The sequence below is a fragment of the Pelecanus crispus genome, chromosome 7 (genome assembly GCF_030463565.1).
Source record: "Pelecanus crispus isolate bPelCri1 chromosome 7, bPelCri1.pri, whole genome shotgun sequence".
NCBI classification, from domain to species: Eukaryota; Metazoa; Chordata; class Aves; order Pelecaniformes; family Pelecanidae; genus Pelecanus; species Pelecanus crispus.
In genome coordinates this window covers 28,943,171-28,961,127 of record NC_134649.1, presented here as the reverse complement: position 1 = coordinate 28,961,127, position 17,957 = coordinate 28,943,171, and the positions used below count along the sequence as shown (strand labels likewise).

At 37.5% G+C, this 17,957-nt stretch overlaps 1 protein-coding gene across 2 annotated transcripts in view; it reads left to right on the top strand.

The window, feature by feature from the left end:
* The window catches only part of SYN2 (synapsin II), a 197,966-nt gene that overhangs the window by 63,071 nt on the left and 116,938 nt on the right, over positions 1-17,957 (top strand). For both annotated transcript variants that reach the window (XM_075714460.1, XM_075714459.1), the window contains 2 exons: positions 13,504-13,561; positions 16,032-16,123. In XM_075714460.1, coding sequence (XP_075570575.1) covers positions 13,504-13,561; positions 16,032-16,123 — 150 coding nt within the window. The remainder of the gene's footprint in view (positions 1-13,503; positions 13,562-16,031; positions 16,124-17,957) is intronic.

Here is a 17,957-nt window from a genome sequence, read left to right as displayed (position 1 = left end):
TCAGTGCCATGGACTGCAGACTTGTGGTTGCCCAAGGATCCATTAGTGGAGAGGTGACTAGTAGCATAAGCTAGCCACTTCCCATTAGGGAGCAAAGTGGGTGGGTGTAGCCCACAGAATGACGTAGGGCTGGATTTAGTTCATCTCTTGGGCATCCTTGACTAATGTGATATATGTTGCCAACTAAATTTAAAGGACTCTTTCTACAGTACAGTTCCTAGAGGGAAGATCTGCTCAAATCTCTGAGATTTTGGAACAGCCTTTGCTATTGTGTGCAAAAGAGAACAGGTCCTGTTCTCATCCCTGTAGGCACTGGGGGAATTAATCCCATAAATGTGAATCGTTCAGTTATGAAATTATTACAGCTATTGCTATGCTTTAATATATGTCAAAAGAGAATGCTTGTTTGCATCTTAGTTGATTCATGTCTGTTACACTACAATTTTTTTGGCAATGGATCTCATATTTGACAGCATTTAGTTGTGCAAAAAAAAAAAAAGACAGTGCTCAGCTGGGAAGGGGAAAAGATGTTGGAATACAGTTCCATGTTCAGCAGTTGTCTCTGCTCTTCACAGCTGGGAGGTACTGCCAGTCAGCTGTGGACTGCTGGGGGGCTTGCAACACAGCCTCATCAGGAGATTTCTGCTCAAAAGATTGGCACAGTGCTGGATTTCAAAATCCCAAATTTGAGGTACAATATACTGTTATGCATTACTCCACCTCCAGAGCTGAATGTGACCTGAGTGTAATGCAGACTTTGCATGGAGTAGCCTGTGCAGCTACAGCTAACACTTGGAGCAGTGTGGGGTTTGTTTGATTCCAGTGTTCATTAAGCACTAAAAACTCAGATCACTTTTGTTTTATAAATAATGAGGAGGGTGCGAGCAATTGTGTGATTTTGTATTATTGTAATGCATAGTTAGACCAAAATGAATGTATCACTCATGGAGGTTTTTTTTTTTAGTTCAGCTCCTAATTAGATGCACTATAAGCAAATAAAGTGTTTGCACAGCTGCCTACAAAAATCCAAACTTGTCAGACACTACTTTCATGAAAGTTACTGTCATGTGTCCTGGTCATTTTTCTCATCGTCAGTGGCTTCCCCTTTATCACAACATCCCTGAGACTGTGGTATATTTTGTGTTATAGATCCCAATAGACTTTACCTGACTTCTAGTTTTATGGGCTGTTCCTGTGTAAGAATGTTTAAAGCCTGTATTCCCAAGGTCAGCCTCACCTGGGGAAGGGGTGGGTAATGCTTCCAGTCTAGTGTATTAGTTGTGGTGCCAGTTTACTGTAGAGAAAAATATCATTCACTAACTTCAGCAGTACTGGAAAATTCTATTATTCTCTAATCCATAGTGGGGAAGCTGAAAATCCTCAGGAACACAGGCTCTTAGTTATTTGGATTTTTCAAGAATATTAAAATCAGTAAACCAAACGTAGATATTTTAAGTACAGACAAAATTATATGTGATTATACTTTTAAGTGTAATATTAAAATACAGGATGGTTAGTTTAGTCTTATAACATACTTGGGAAGCTTAATTCTGAGCAGAAGTGACTATTCCTTTTCATGAAAGGGTTAGAGTAAAATATATTCCTTGCTGTATTTTCAGAACCCCCCATTCATGCATGTTTTGCAGGAGTTACTGAACAAGTACTATATTTTCAGGTCTCTGCTAATGTAGTATCCCATTTGAAAAAATTTCTAGTGGTAATTTGTTAGGATAAAAGTACCAGTACGTCTGAAAGTATGACCAGAGAAGGAATGTATGGAGGTACCCTGGAAGTGGCAAAACGGTAATCTGCTACACCATGCCATGTGTTTCCGTGCAGAACGTGGCATAAAATGTGGTTTAAAAAAAAAAAAAAAAGGTGAAAAAGTGATAGTGGCAAAAGTATTTTCTATTTTCTTGGTATCCGTTTGTACTGAGAATTATCAGTATAATGCATTTCCGATAGCTATTGTAACTTGAGTATCTTATAGAATCATAGAATCGTTTAGGTTGGAAAAGACCTTTAAGATCATCCAGTCCAACCATTAACCTACACTACCAAGTCCACACTAAACCAATCAAGGGTAGACTAGACTAAACCATGTCCCAAAGTGCCACATCTACCTGTTTTTTGAACACTTCCAGGGATGGTGACTCCACCACCTCTCTGGGCAGCCTGTTCCAATTCTTGACCACCCTTTCTGTAAAGAAATTTTTCCTAATATCCAACCTAAACCTCCCCTGGCGCAGCTTGAGCCCATTTCCTCTTGTCCTATTGCTGACTACATAGGAGAAGAGACCAACACCCACCTCACTACAACCTCCTTTCAGGTAGCTGTAGAGAGCGATAAGGTCTCCCCTCAGCCTCCTCTTCTCCAGGCTAAACAACCCCAGTTCCCTCAGCTGCTCCTCATAAGGCCTGTGCTCCAGACCCTTCACCAGCTTCATTGCCATTCTCTGGACATGCTCCAGCACCTCATTGTCCTTCTTGTACTGAGAGGCCCAAAACTGAACACAGTATTCCAGGTGTGCCCTCACCAGTGCCGAGTACAGGGGGACAATCACTTCCCTGCTCCTGCTGGCCACACTATTCCTGATACAAGCCAGGATGCTGTTGGCCACCTGGGCACGCTGCTGGCTCATGTTCAGCTAGCTGTTGACCAACACCCCCAGGTCCTTTTCCACTGGGCAGCTTTCCAGCCACTCTTCCCCAAGCCTGTAGCATTGCATGGGGTTGTGGTGACCGAAGTGCAGGACCTGGCACTTGGCCTTGTTGAACCTCATACAGTTGGCCTCAGCCCATCGGTCCAGCCTGTCCAGGTCCCTCTGCAGGGCCATCCTACCCTCCAGCAGTTCGACACTCCCACCCAGTTTGGTGTCATCTGAAAACATACTGAGGGTGCACTCATCCAGATCATTGATAAAGATGTTAAACAAGGCTGGCCCCAAAACAGAGCCCTGGGGAACACCGCTCATGACCGGCTGCCAACTGGACTTAACTCCATTCACCACTACTCTCTGGGCTCGGCCACCCAACCAGTTTTTTACCCAGCGAAGACTATGCCCGTCCAAGCCATGAGCTGCCAGCTTCCCAAGGAGAGTATTGTGGGAGACGGTGTCAAAAGCTTTGCTAAAGTCCAGGTAAATGACATCCACAGCCTTTCCATCATCCACTAGGCGGGTCACCAGGTCATAAAAGGAGATCAGGTTGGTCAAGCAGGACCTGCCTTTCATGAACCCCTGCTGGCTGGGCCTGATCCCCTGGTTGACCTGCACATGCCTGTTGAGTTCACTCAATATGAACCTCTCCATAATCTTTCCCAGCACTGAGGTCAGGCTGACAGGCCTGTAGTTTCCCGGGTCCTCCTTCTGGCCCTTCTTGTAGATGGGCATCACATTGGCAAGCTTCCAGTCATCAGGGACCTCCCCTGTTAACCAGGACTGCTGATAGATGATGGAGAGTGGCTTGGCAAGCTCCTCTGCCAGCTCCCTCTTGAAGCAATTGGTTTTTCATGGCAGCATTCTGGACCTTCCTCCAAAGCTAGTGGGTAGATAAAATGTGTGTTTCTCACAAAATGTGAAGCTCATTCTTCCATAATAACAGATAAATTAATATTTTTGTTCTGCTGAGCACAGTGCATGAAATCCTTCTTTCCTTGAGGGGGGAATTGCATTGGAGGTACCACCGAGCTTTCTGATACAGTGGGAATCTTACTTAGAGTCAGAGGAGACTGTCATGAAGCCAATGGAAACTGAGTGTGTGTGTATGTGTATGTGCATGCAAGTGTGTGAGGGAGAAAAAAACCCTCCTTAATAATATTGATTAATTCAACTTAAAATAGGGAGAGTGTATATGAAGCATTAGCTAGTCATTTAATCCATGTTGATGTCAATGATTAATTTCATTGTGGGTTTTTGCTAACACTGTGTTAAATACGTAGAGACTGTAGTACTGCTGTAATGTTTTTTTCTAGTAGATCTAAAACTATTTACAAGTTAGGTTCATGCTACATGGCATGCATAGCATCTATCATTCAACACAAGCATACACCTAATTTTATGTTAACAAAGTATTTCCCCTGTTTTCAACGAGCTCCTGTGTGTGACTGCTACCTGGCCCCTGCTATTCTTTCAAAGAGGGTTTGATACCGGTGCAGCTACCTTAAAGCTACTCAAGCCAGAAAGATGACCATGGATCTATATTTATCAGTGATTGGAAACAATTTTTGAGCCAATCTGGTATACATTTCTTTCTACAGAAGAGGGCAGCAAAAGCCATATACTCTCTTTACTGCATCTGTCAAGATGCTAAACCAAGTTACTTAGAGTTGTGAAGACTAGGATTTCTAATTTATCTGGTCAGAGAAACAGGGTAGCACATGACTGTCTTAAGTCTAAGCATAAGTTTCAGTTGCATGAAAAAAAATTGAAACATCAAGGACTGTTTTACACTGATTATTTGGGATCTTGATTCACATGGGACCTCTAGTATTCCTGTAATGTGAAGCTAGTGATAGAATTGGAAGAGACCCCAGATCTACATGATGGAGGTGAAAGGATCTCTGAGCCAAAGATCAAAGCAATTGCTGATCTGTGAAAAATCTTTTTATCCTTCACTCATTTAAATCTAGTTCAGTATTGGTAGGGCCACAGAAGTATTGCTGCAAGGGTGTGAAATGCTTGTGGGGGTCCAGTTGGGAAAAAAAATACTCATACTTGCCTGTGCTATCACTGCCATTCTCTACAAAGGCCACTCTTTTGATTGAGTGTGGTTTTGTGTGTGTGTATATATATGTATGTGTATCTCTAATAAGGTATTCTGGCACTTGTGGCAATCCTGTCTTCTCCTATTACTCTATGTTTCCCCTGGGTCTTGTCCCTGTATGGGGCTGAACATTTAAGGTTTGATATTAAGACTGAAGGTTTGATGTTGTACTAAATCTGGTTTAACTACAAGCTGTGGCTGAAAGGGTGCGCAGTATCTCTCCCACTTTCTCTCCAGACATGCGTGACTTCTGCACGCTTCCCTCTCTCTCTTATCTCATGTTGACTAGTTTGTTCAGAATCTCATCTATAGGATGAGCACAGAGGGGAACTAGCTGGAGAGGTTCTTAAGATACAGTTTCTATATAAGTGCAGGATGCCCAAAGGTGAAAATTCAAACAACATGATAGCCCAACATGTTACATATATCTCCAGGCATAAATGATTCAAATATACTTCACAGAGTCATACATCTTGCTTAGAGGCATTTAAAGCACCTTAGAGAATTCGGTATAAACAAAAAAATTAAAAGGCAGATAAATTTCTGCTGAAGAGTTTATCGATAATGTGGATTCAGTCTCACAGCTTCTTGCTGGTTTTATGGTGTTTCAGATGTTGTCAGAAATTATCTTCTGTTAGTGTAAAGCCTTTTAGGCTCACTTTATTTTATTTACCTCAATAGGAAAAAAGAAAATTAAAATATCTTTTCTAGATGGTTTGTTTTTTTCTGTCATAAACCAATCACCAGCGGCTGCATTGTGTGACATTTTTGCCACTTATTCAAGATAAAGTGCCTTACTTTCTAAACAGTAGACTTGCTCATTTAACAGTTTGTACTTTAGCTTTGTTGTCAACAGAATGAGAAGTTGGAAAGAATGGACTCCTTAGTTGGTAGGGAGACTTGGAAATGGCAAATTTAACTTTGTTAGTTTAGTCTGCAATATTATGACATTGACTATAGTAGGTACAATTAAGGAACTTAGAGTAACTGGTGCAGAATATGCAGTCTGAGTCTTAGAGCACTAAGAACCATTAAAACCTTCTTCAGTATTTAGAACAGCAATATTTCGTAATTTGGCTAGTGATATTTTCCTGTATAAAAGTTGGGACTTTCTGTTCATCTCATGAGTACAAAATATTTTTATGAACCTAACCATGGGAAAGTGTAGTAGTCATTCTAATGAGTCTAACAGATTTGGAAAAGGTTATAATATGTTGCGTCACATATGAGGTCTTCTAGTGATGAGGGAATGAACATTTAAAAATACTTTCATTTGTCATCTAATTTAAAAAAAAAAAGCCCACAAATTACATTGTGACTATAAATCTTGAACAGAAGTAATGGGATAATGGTAAATATTACATAATCGGAGGTGTGGGATTTTGAGACATCAGAAAGGCAGACCAGTGTTCAGTCATGAAAGAGTACTTGTTTTGCCTTGAGTGGGCAGAAAATCAGGCATTTTCAGTAAAGCGTGCTGTTCAAAAGACCCAGAAAATTTAAGCTCAAATGAGAGATTCAAGAGTAGGAGGCATTTTCTTCTTGATTAGATCTCTAGTGAAAACACTACATTCAGGCACAGAACAGAATGACAAATAGAAGGGCTCCTGATTAAAACAACAAAGATGGTTCTTGGGCTGGAAGATCTGTGCTGTGAAAGAATAAAATGGCTCTGTTTTATTTAAATAATCAGAGTAAAAGAGATAACATTCTGATACATGCCAAGAGGATAGGATAATTTGTTACTGGCCTCTTAAACAAATTACGAGGAAAAAAAATTGGGATTGAATCAGAGAGTGTGCAAGTCTCTGAAGGTGCCACATATAAAGCTATTCTAAAAAAAACCCCTTTCTAGCAAGAGGGATGTGCAGCACAGAAAGGGAAATGGAATAATTCCTGCTTAAATAAGCTTGCATTCTTTATTTCTAGATTGTTTATGCTTTCTTTTTTTAATATGCTTTTAGAGGTGAATCTCTTTGGGCAACTTCTCTACTGTCTGGTCAGGAAAATCCTGTACTGAAAAATGTTTACTCTCTGCTTTTTCATAAGTTTAGCCATCACTGGTAAAGGGAATGGGGAAGGGTATGACAGTTCAGTGCCTCTGCAGAGGAAAGGCTGCATGTAGGAGCTCTGTTTTTTAAGCATGTATCTAAGAAAGTTCTTTGCTTCAAGTTACAGAAGTCAGGAAAGGAAAGCTCTGTACCAGAGAAGTGTTTCCTACAGACGTTTTCTACTGCCCTGTTCAGTTTGAAGTGCTCGGGTACTTTCATGATCCTCAGTAAAATTGGGACAATCAAGCAGTGAAGAAATCCTGTTAGCTTGATAGAATTAACCATGTGATAGATTCTGATATTAGGCCATCTGGGATGACTCCATTATGTGCTAATATACACTAGGACCATAAGTGCTTGGTTTTGTTCCTAGTCATTCTCTTTCCATATATTACAATTGACAAGATTAGTATAGTAGTAGTAGAGACAGTGGTTTCAGGTAAAGATAAACAGTGAAGACTGAGACATATTGTACTGGTGGAAACAATATGATATCCAAAAAAATATGACCATGTTGTGCCATTGGGCACAGAAGAAAATGTTCAGAAATCATTTCTATTGTGACGGTGACAGATTAAAAAAAAGGCTAAAATGCAATTGTTTATATGTTACCTTATTGGCAGAAGCTAGCACTTTTTTTTTTTTTTTTTTTTTTTAAATAAGAACAGTGTATTTTCCCCTGCAAAAGACTAGGCTATAACTTAGAGTGAATAACTGCATTAATTGTGTCCTGCCTGTCATACTGGGAAAAAAAAATGTGTGTATGAAATTAATGAAGTTTCATTTAGGGTTTCTGTGGATTGTCAGATCACACAGCGAATAACTGGAAAGAGCAATCCGTGCGTCCTTGCCGTTGCAGTGCTCCCATTGCATTTGACATTTCATCAAACTGAGTAATTAACAGAAAAACTTAACTGGCCTGATACACATGTGAGCTATGAAACCTGTTAGAATAAGCCTTGCTATTTCAGAGCTGATAAAATGTGCTGCTGTTCAAATTTACAGGCTCCTGGTAATGGAGATTATCATTAATCTAATGAAATCCAACTCAACAGGGAGAACTACTAAAACTAAAAGTCTTGCATTTGATATGTTCTGTCACTTATTTTGTGGTGATGGTCTGCTTCTTTTAAGACAATTTATGTATGAAGTAATAGCTTGAGAAAACATAACTTGTTTATGTGAGAGTAAAATACTGGTTGGGTCAAGTGCCAAAAGTATAACTTCACAGTGCAGAAGGAAAAAAAGAACATGTTTTGAATCCAAATAGGTCTTTTTAGAAGCTGCATAGCACATTTAAGAGTATCAAGGTCTTAGAGTCAGGTTTTAAATAGGGTGTTTTATTTTTTATAACAGTCTCCTATCAGTCTCTTGTTGCAGAAATGTGGAACAAGTAAATAAAAAAAGTCTGTAAACCAGTGTGTTTACAGTATTTTTAATAAATTCTTCTATTTAGTCATGATAGCATCATCATAGCAGTTCCAAAGGATGAATTTTACTAACTAGGCTGGTCGGTTGGAAGTCAGTATAGCAAATGTTGATACTATCAGACAGTTGCAGAGCCCATTGATATTGATGGAGAGATTCCCACTGGTTTCAGTAGATTGTGGGTTAGGTCACATAAAATGAAAATACTATGCAAGGCTTATCGTATGCTTACTTTTGGTAACAGTTGGTTTTCACATATTTACAAAAGTCTGCATAACAGTCTAAGAAGTCCTCAGCATATGGAAGAAGTAATAATCTTACTCCTTTAAATGGTCCTTTTTTGCAGCTTCATGATATATACGTGATCATGTTTTTAAGCCATTATTTCCTTGGCAGATTCTTTCGATTTCATATTGAAAACAAAGACGCTTACAAAACTGCTGTCTTAAAAACCATGTACTTAGAACGTGTCTAGATTATATCACTGAAATGTTAATTCTAGTATGTACAATTTCATTAAATTGTTCAATACTTTTTCACAGGACAGTAGACAAGATTACCAAATGTATTATGTATGAAATTTAACAAAAGCAAGTGCGGGATTCTCCAGCTGGGACGGGGTAATCCTGCTTATACATAGAAACCAGGGGATGAGAGGCTGGAGAGCAGCCCCACAGACAGAGGTCTGGGGGTTTGGGTTGATGGCAAGTTGAGTATCGGTCAACAGTGTGCCCTGGCAGCCAAAAGGGCCAGCTGTGTCCTGGGGTGCATCAAGCACAGCATAGCTAGCTGTTTGAGGGAGGTGGTTGTCCCACTCTGCACTGCACTGGTGTGGCCCCACCTCGAGTATGTGTGCAGTTTTGGGCACCTCAGTGTAAGAAGGACATCAAACTATCAGAGTGTGTCCGGAGAAGGGCAACAGAGATGGTGAAAGGCCTTGAGGGCAAGACTTATGAGGAGCAGCTGAGGTCACTTGGCTTGTTCAGCTTGGAGAAGAGAAGGCTGAGGGGTGACCTCATCACAGTCTACACCTTCCTCAAGGAGGGCAGTGGAGGGGGAGGCACTGACCACCTCTCTCTGGTGACCAGCAATAGGACGCGAGGAAATGGAGTGAGGCTGCATCGGGGAAGTGCAGATTGGACGTTAGGAAAAGGTTCTTCACTGAGAGGGTGGTCGGTCACTGGAACAGGCTCCCCAGGAAGTGGGCACCAAGCCTGTCAGAGTTCAAGGAGCGTCTGGACAATGCTCTTAGTCATACGGTTTTAGTTTTAGGTTTAGTTTCTCTTTTCTTCCCTTTCTTTTCTTCCCTTTCTTTTCTTCCCTTTCTTTTCTTCCCTTTCTTTTCTTCCCTTTCTTTTCTTCCCTTTCTTTTCTTCCCTTTCTTTTCTTCCCTTTCTTTCTTATTGAATTAAATAATTAGTTATTTCTAAACAGATTTGAACTTGAAGACTGGGCTTGCTTTCTGTTCAACATTTTCTGTTCTGTCACTGAGGCTAGTGTACCACGCTTCTAAAGTTTGTGGAAGTCTGGCTCATTCTGTGTCAGTAGTTTGCCAAAATGTTTACATACATGTGATAATTCCAGTGAACCAGTTATTTGGACTACTACACATACATTATCTTGCTTGAAGTAAATTATGCTAGCTGTTTGTAAATCTTGACAGTCTGTAATGTGTGTACTCTAGAGGGTGCTACTGTTCTAAATGATGAACAAACTTTTGCCCTGTTGTAATAAACTGGCACTACAATTATTTTTGAGCATATCATCTTCTTATTGATAGAATCAGTGATTAGTTCCCAGTTCACTGTTGAGACATGCCCAGAAATCAGTGTTCAAATGGAACTGATTCCTGTGCACATTAAGTTATTTGTACAGAAACAGACTACAAGTGCAAGTAGCGGTGTTTTTAAGGGTATGCAGTGCTGTGAAAATAGGAGACAACACACATGAGCAGTGGTTTGCAGGACTGGACCCCATATATTTGCTGGATGTGTGCTTTTGGCTTTATGAAAGAGTGTTGCTGATAAGCTCTGCATTGCGGTGTTTGAATGCAAATTGGAGAAGTATAAACCTGTTGCATGTTAGCAAATGATTTTCCTGTTGATTTTGCTGCTAGTTGAAAGTAGCACCTGTTTTAATATTTTGTTCGTTTATATGAAATGAAACCATATTGGTTTCGTGGCATAGTAAGATACTGTGGAAATGTACGTAGATTCTGTGTAGTTTGGAAATAGGTGTTGTGTATATATTTGAAACATTTTTAGTGATTACTACTTAATTCATTGTCCTTGCCAAAGTTCAGTAAGTAGTATGAGTTCATACTGGCTGCATCTGTGGCAACTGTATATTCTGTAGTTGTTTAATTTTAAATGTGCAAGATTTTTATCCAGAAAATGAATTGTGAAGCAAGAAATACGTAAATATTTCACATATCTTGAAAAGATTCTTACTATAAGAGGTCACGCTAGTAACTCCAGTAGGCATCATTCATGTTAGTAGCTGTCTGTTTTCTCTACATTTAGGCTTTGGATAGCAACTGTTGTACATAGTGAGTTTCAGATGAATAATGATAGTGCTTGCTTTCCTTCTTTTCCGTGTATAGAATGCAAGAAATTGTCAACAATGGGCAGCCAAATATTACTTGAATTGGGGCATACTTGTTTTGTTAACTTTATTCGTGCTACAGAGGTGCTCTGAGAGTTGATATATGCGTATTCCATGCTCAGTACTAAGAGTAAGGCATAACAGGAATTTCAAACTACAGTTTGGTGAAATTCTGTAAATCAATAACACCAAAGAATTTTGTTCCCCATCTCCCCTCAGTATAAAAAATGTTACTTTAAACATGTAATAAACGTCTTTACGATAGGATTGCACATTTCTCATATTGCAAGTAGGAAATAATTCAAGCAGGACATGACTGTGTTTCTTAAGTACAGTAAATAACATGAAAACTAGGTTCTATTTCACAGCAAACTCATGCTAAGAATTTCTTAGAGTTTGTTCTGAAATGACTGAGTCATGGCTTTTTGCTGTAAGTTATTTTTTTAGAGATACCAAGATAAATTCTTGCAGTTTGTGGCTCAACATTTGGAGAATATTATTGAACATTATACATTTTTATAAGAGTTTTTCGTTAAAGCTACTTTGAAATTAAGTCTCTTTAAATGTTTAAATGTCACATTTGTTTTCAAGCCCCAGATTACTTAACTTCAGTACTTACTATTATTGTTTATTTTCAAAGCTGAAGTCATTTGTTGACATGTGAATCATGCCAGAGTTTAGTTGTTTAAAGGTTGCTTCATCTAAATGACGTTTAAGTAGAAAGACTGAATTTAAAGGAATAGCATCTCACTAATTAATAATTAACTAACATATTGAGCACATTCCAATATGTGCAATGGACTTAGCACTCATGGGGATCAGAATTAGACTTTTAAATATTTTTCAAAGTGGTAAATCTTAGTTTTTCAACTAAGACATTTAAGTTGTCTGTTGTTACAAATTGGTTGGTTTTCTGAGGCAGATGTGGTGTTATCTTTGAACACGATACCTTCCTTTCTGGTCTGGCTTTTGTGGACTTCTCCCAGGGTAATACAGATGTCCTTGTTTTTCCTGCACCTATTAGATTAACATGGTCCAGCTGGTGCTTCATATAACATTATAAAACTGAAGCCATGTCCAGACATCTTCAAAGTTGTCAAGAAGGAATTTTCATATTCCCCATATGGAATTTCAAAACAAATTTGGAAAGAAAAATAAGTGATGAATGGTAGTTCTTTAAGTTAGACTTGTGATGCAGTGTATTTAACTTCTGCTTTTGCTATTGGCAAAATATTTGATAACCTTATGCTGAGTATGCACCTTCTATAATAAAATGATGGATTTCAAACTTTGTATTTCATGTGTATTTATTACAAGAAAACTGTGTAAACCAGTAATGCAAATGCTTTCTTCATTGTTATCTTCTTACCAATTGCATATTCATACAGAATGAATTGTTGGGCAATATTTTTTTTTTGCCATTTCAGTATAAACACTTTCTTCACTTTCTACCATCCGTTATCCATAGCACCTAAGAGATCCTTAAGAAACACGTTGCCAAAGGCAGCGTTTTCCATTGATTATTATGAAGTTTGGTTCTCCCACTATTGAAACCAGTGGTGAAACTCTTCTGGAACTGTGGGAAAAAGATTTTCCAAAAGCAATAATGAATTGTTTTAATATGCAGTATACATTACTTTCACTGATGATGTAGATTTAGTTTAATATAATAACATTTTGTCAGATGTTGAAAATGGACCAAGTTACTTTTTTTTAACACTTGAGATGATGTTCTGTGGTGGTCTGGTTTTGGATTGTGCAACAGATGTTTGCTTGCATATAATGAAAGTGGGAAGGGTACTCTAAGCTTTGGCTTGAGCAAAGAAGGTGTGGAGAGACACTGATACCATATCCCTTTTCCAGCTTCAGTGTTAGAGTAGTTCCCTCTTATGAACAGGTTTTGGTTTTGGTTTTTTTTTTTAATTCCCATTTACTGCAAAGCAGACATATGCTGCCTAAGGCACACAACTGACAGATTCCTAGAAGAGTGTCTGCTTGTTAGGCCTGGGAGACTGGATCATTGAATTCATTTCTGTTTTATCACAGCAATCCTTATGCATAATAATTACTCATAAACTCTGCTTCAGATTAATTACATTGTCTCAAGTTAGTATAGAAAAAGCAAAACAAGTTCTTATATCAGGCACTCACAAATTTGGTGACAACAGTCTCCAGCACCTCTGATACTTTTTTCTTTTTTTAAAACAATATAAAGTTTCTAAGCATAGTTTTTCCGATAAACCAGTTCTTCTAAATAGGCTAAGTGGGTAAAGATTAACATGAGTGGTTGTTAGGCTGTTGTTCACATTGAAATGAATTTCCACTGACTTTGTTGACTTTAATGAGAGCAGATTGCATCTTTTTAGTGGTACTTATTTTATATTAATAACTAATTGTGAAATATGTATTTCAGTATACTTTAGTATACACTTTAATGTTGAAAATCACATTATGTATGCTTTTTATCGCAAAATACTGTATGATGGGATGTTAAGGATACAAGGATGTCAGAGGAAGGAGAATTGTGTATTAGTAGGTAGATTCAATTAGTATATATGTGTATTTTCAAGACACTGCAGGCCATACAGGAAGCTTTTATGTAGCTGCTGATTACAGATACATATATCCTTGATAACTCTCTCTTTTTTTCCTGCAGGGCCAAGGCTTTTCGTGGTAAAAAGGTCCATGGAGAATATGACATAAAGGTTGAACAGGTAACTAAATGACTTAATCTGAATGTTATTTTTATATTTGTGTATTTATGCAACTACATGTATATGTATAACTATATACCTCCCTGGAGGTATTTGAAAGATGCATAGGTGTGACACCTAGGGGACGTGGTTTAGTGGTGGACTTAGTAGTGTTAGGTTAACAGTTGGACTTGATCTTAAAGGTCTTTTGCAACCTAAATTATTCTATTTTCCAACCTAAACGATTCTATGATTCTATGATTATATATGCATATATGTATAGATAGATCTATAGTCCTTTGTACTTAAAAAAAAAAAACTCACAAGTTAAGTAGAACACTCAAAGATTTAATTATATTTCATTCTAACATGGCTCTTTTTGGAAGATTCTGACCACAATTTGCACAACATTAAAAACATATTGTATTCAAAAGTTGTTGCTTAGAGACTGTGAATTTCCAAGACACTCCATGAGTTACGTGTTGCATTTCTGTATCACTAATTCCTGCACTTAAAAATATACATACACTCTGGTTGCAGTGCTAGCATGTGGGTTTTTTAAAAAGAAGCACTGAATAAATATGGAGATACAATTCAGGGTGCATTAGGATTATGGCTATTTTATTTGAGCTAAATATCTGAAACTAGGGAAGTAAATAAGTCTTTTCACTGCTTTTCAATCTTAAATTCTGTGAGTAGATGCTACTGTAAGAAGCTTCAGTACTTGAACTGAATTGTTTCGCCATTGGAATTTCAAAGAGTGAGGGAAAATTATTATCACTAGCTGTGTGAATTCAACTTACCTAAATTCACTGTAATAGTACAGCATCTAGCTTAGCTCCATTCTTTACACCATTGAATATCTGCTGATGTTCTTGGCTTGGAAACATGGAAAGCTTTGCCAGGGATCTTCAAGAGTATTGAGGGAGAGACAGGAAAAAGAAGACAAGCTATTTTGTCCCAAAATACCATTTATACCTATGTCAGACCATGGAGTTGACATCATGCAGACTGTCTCTTTAATATTAACAGAAGCTCTGTGTAAGCATAGAATTTCCTTCATATGGTCTCTTGTAGGACCAGAACCACCTTTAATCAGTAAGAGATTGAAAGTTTCTGAACCCTACTAATCACTTTGTAACACGTCAACACTGCGACAATTGTATAGAGTTACTATCAACTACTTTAGTGTTCTTTTGCTGATACTAGAGAGCATTATTTTATTTTTATACTACTTACAGCAACCTATCTATAACATACAATATATTCTAATATGTACTAAGCTTTTAAGCTACAAAATCTATATTTTGAATCCTTGTAATTGTTTAATATGATTTATTAATTGGAGAGATCGGTTGTCAATCTCGGATTAAATAGATTTTAAATGATTCTTTAACATTGTCAGCACTTATACAAATATTTCAATCTCTCACTATTTGCACTGTTTTTACAATAATCTTAAAACTGCCCCTTCTGTTTAGAACATTATAACACTCATCCAAGAAAGTATATAAGCATATGGGATTTAATAAAGAGACATCCATGCTTGAAATCAAGGACATACTTAAGCTATTGAGTTGGAACAGTGGTTAGAGTAGTCAACACTCGCCTTAACTGAACACTAAATTCTGAAAGCATCACACAGATTTTACTTAGGAAGACTTTCAGTGATACCATTTTTCAAGAGGAGACTAATGAGAATTCTGACACTCTCTATTCTGTATTAGTGTCTGGGATAGCAAAGACGCTTTTATTTATCCACTAGAAGACAGTTGGCTGCATTTCAATTATTCTGCCATGCAATGTTATTGTAAAGTGCCTTGAGAGTCTAAACTGATGAAAGACTGTGGATAAATGAAAAACATCGTGTTCTTTCCTTTCAAATAACTGTAGATTCAGAGTATGGAAGTGATTCCTTTTAAATTCCACATTTCCAGTGTGAGAAGATATTTTGAAAAAGGTCTTTTTTTGTGAATTTTGCGAGTCAATTGTTTATTAGCACCAGAACTTTTAAAAAGAAGAGTAAATGCACATAAAGGAAATAGAACGGGGTGAAGTATATGAAGAGACACTAAATGCTATAATAAAATATTCTATTTATCATAGTTATTTGAACATTGCTTTTGTGCCATTTTCTTCAAAACTTTGTGTAAATGTTTTTCGAGCCTGTATTCATCTCTTTGATAACACCATGCAAAGCAAAAATATCTCTACACTTCTATGCAGACATGAATGGGGAAATACACATGCTACTGCTGCACAGTCCTTTTTCATAAAGTTTTTCACTTTTTGCTTTCTTTGTATTACAATTTATTCAAATGTGATGTGTCGTATGTGGCAAATACTGTTGAATTAATATTCTCTTAGTGCTCGTTATATTCCAAATGTATATTGTCAGCAGCTCAGATACTAATGCTTAAAAAAAAAGGATTTAGGAAAATAAAGGTAGAATAAACCAGACTGACTAATAATGTGAGTCTTCTTTTCATAGGCAGAATTTTCAGAAATCAACTTGATAGCCCATGCTGATGGCAATTATGCAGTAGATATCCAAGTATTTCGAAATGGCACTAAAGTTGTCAGGTAAGGAAAACTAAATAGAGTAACAGTAAAAAGCAATAAAAGGCATAATGCATGCATGTAAAATGTACCAAGTAATTTTTTTGTGTGTATGTGGTAGGGGTTTTGACTGACATAACTCACCTTGATCATTGGCATGAAGAGTAGGAAATAAAATAACTGATCAGTGCAGTAAGTCCTGTTTATGACAGGAAGGAAATCTCTTGACATTTTGATCACATGAAAGATGGATTTGATTAAGATGGGAATGAAGTCTGGTATAAAGAACACATGATTGAGAATTAGGGTTACTGATTTGGGCCTTATCTTTGCTTCAGAAATAAAGACAGTCTTGGTGATTTTGTACATGCCAGCCCTCTCCAGATGAGCAGGATTTATATCCAGTGCTGAATATTTTCTGTTGAAACAGGCCAAGTCATAGCACTTCTCTCAGGATAGTTATTGGAATATCACTGTCTGAAGGATTTCCATTTAAAAGCCTTAGATTTCCCAATAGGCTGTTTTGTCCAAAAAGGATTATTCCAACTGAAGGCAGGGTAATTTTACCATTTTTTTTTTCAGCGAGGATGACAACAGCCCTGTAAATGTAAGGGGAGAAAACAGGGGTATGTTTGGGCAAAGTAAAAGCCTAAGTAAGTATTAGCAAAATTATTTTAGGCAGTCCTCTATTTTATCTAATTTGTGGGAATTACTCCTATTTTGGCCAGTGCAGTTACGTATGAATTAAGTGTAGCAGTTGTTTCGCTTAACAATTGCATTCAGAAGGGTAGATCAAACCACTAACAGTGACCTGTTAGTTACTGCTTATGTTTATCTTTAGGCAAGAGTTCAGGGAGCTGGACAGCATACAGCATGTCTTGTATCTTTGTGTTTTTGCACATCTGTCCAAATAAAAGATTTGAAAATTTTTGCTCATTCATGGAAAAAAAAAAAAGCAGGGAAAAAATATTGAAAATAAGTGTACTTTATGCTTTAAAACTCGCAACTGTTTAATCTCTTGTGTGTTCTAAAAATACTGCAGCTTGCTACAGCAACCACTTATGCCAAATCCACAAGCTTATTTCCTTAGAAGAGTAAGAGGTTTGATTTTTTTAGGGTTTGGGTTTTTTTTTTTTTCCCCCCAATGATAGAAGTTTTGGAGCCAGGAAATCTTGATCACTGCTCCTTAGTGGCTTTTCTGTAGAGAATTTTCCAAACAGAACAGAAATATTGAGGCCAAGTTAACATCAAAACATGTCAATATTAAATGTGAGTTGGAAACCTCCAGAAAATAGCATCTACAGGGATGTATATTTGCAGTTTATGAGAAAACTTGGTAAAACTGCTGCTTATGTTAAGAAACAGAGAAATCTTGTGTCATCAGATAACTCTGATAATGAGATGATGAAGGATTTTATAATATTACCAGTTTTATGGGTAATTTATTTAAGCAAATAGGGCTACCTGAAGTTCATAAACTTCACTCAAATCTGTGTGAGGTATCTGCGTGTTTGTGCATGCTTTCTGGTGTGAGAAGGCTATGCAGACATGATGGGACAGCAGTTCTCTGTTTCTGTGATAACTTACCTGGAGATACAGAATATTTTCAAAAAACAGAAGTATTTTTCAAAAATGTTCTGTATCTTCAGATAAGTGCTAGTCTTTTTGTTGCTTTAAGTCTAATCGGTTTGTCAAGTTTATTGCCTGAGGCTTGGAATATGCTTCTTGTATCACTAAGGAATGCAGAGATAGTGATGGATATTACTTTACATTTTCAGTTGTTAAGAAGCTTCATTTGAAATCCAGTGTTAAAAATGGGTTAGACAATAGGATGTGTGGCATGTTTCTTTGTTTCTGT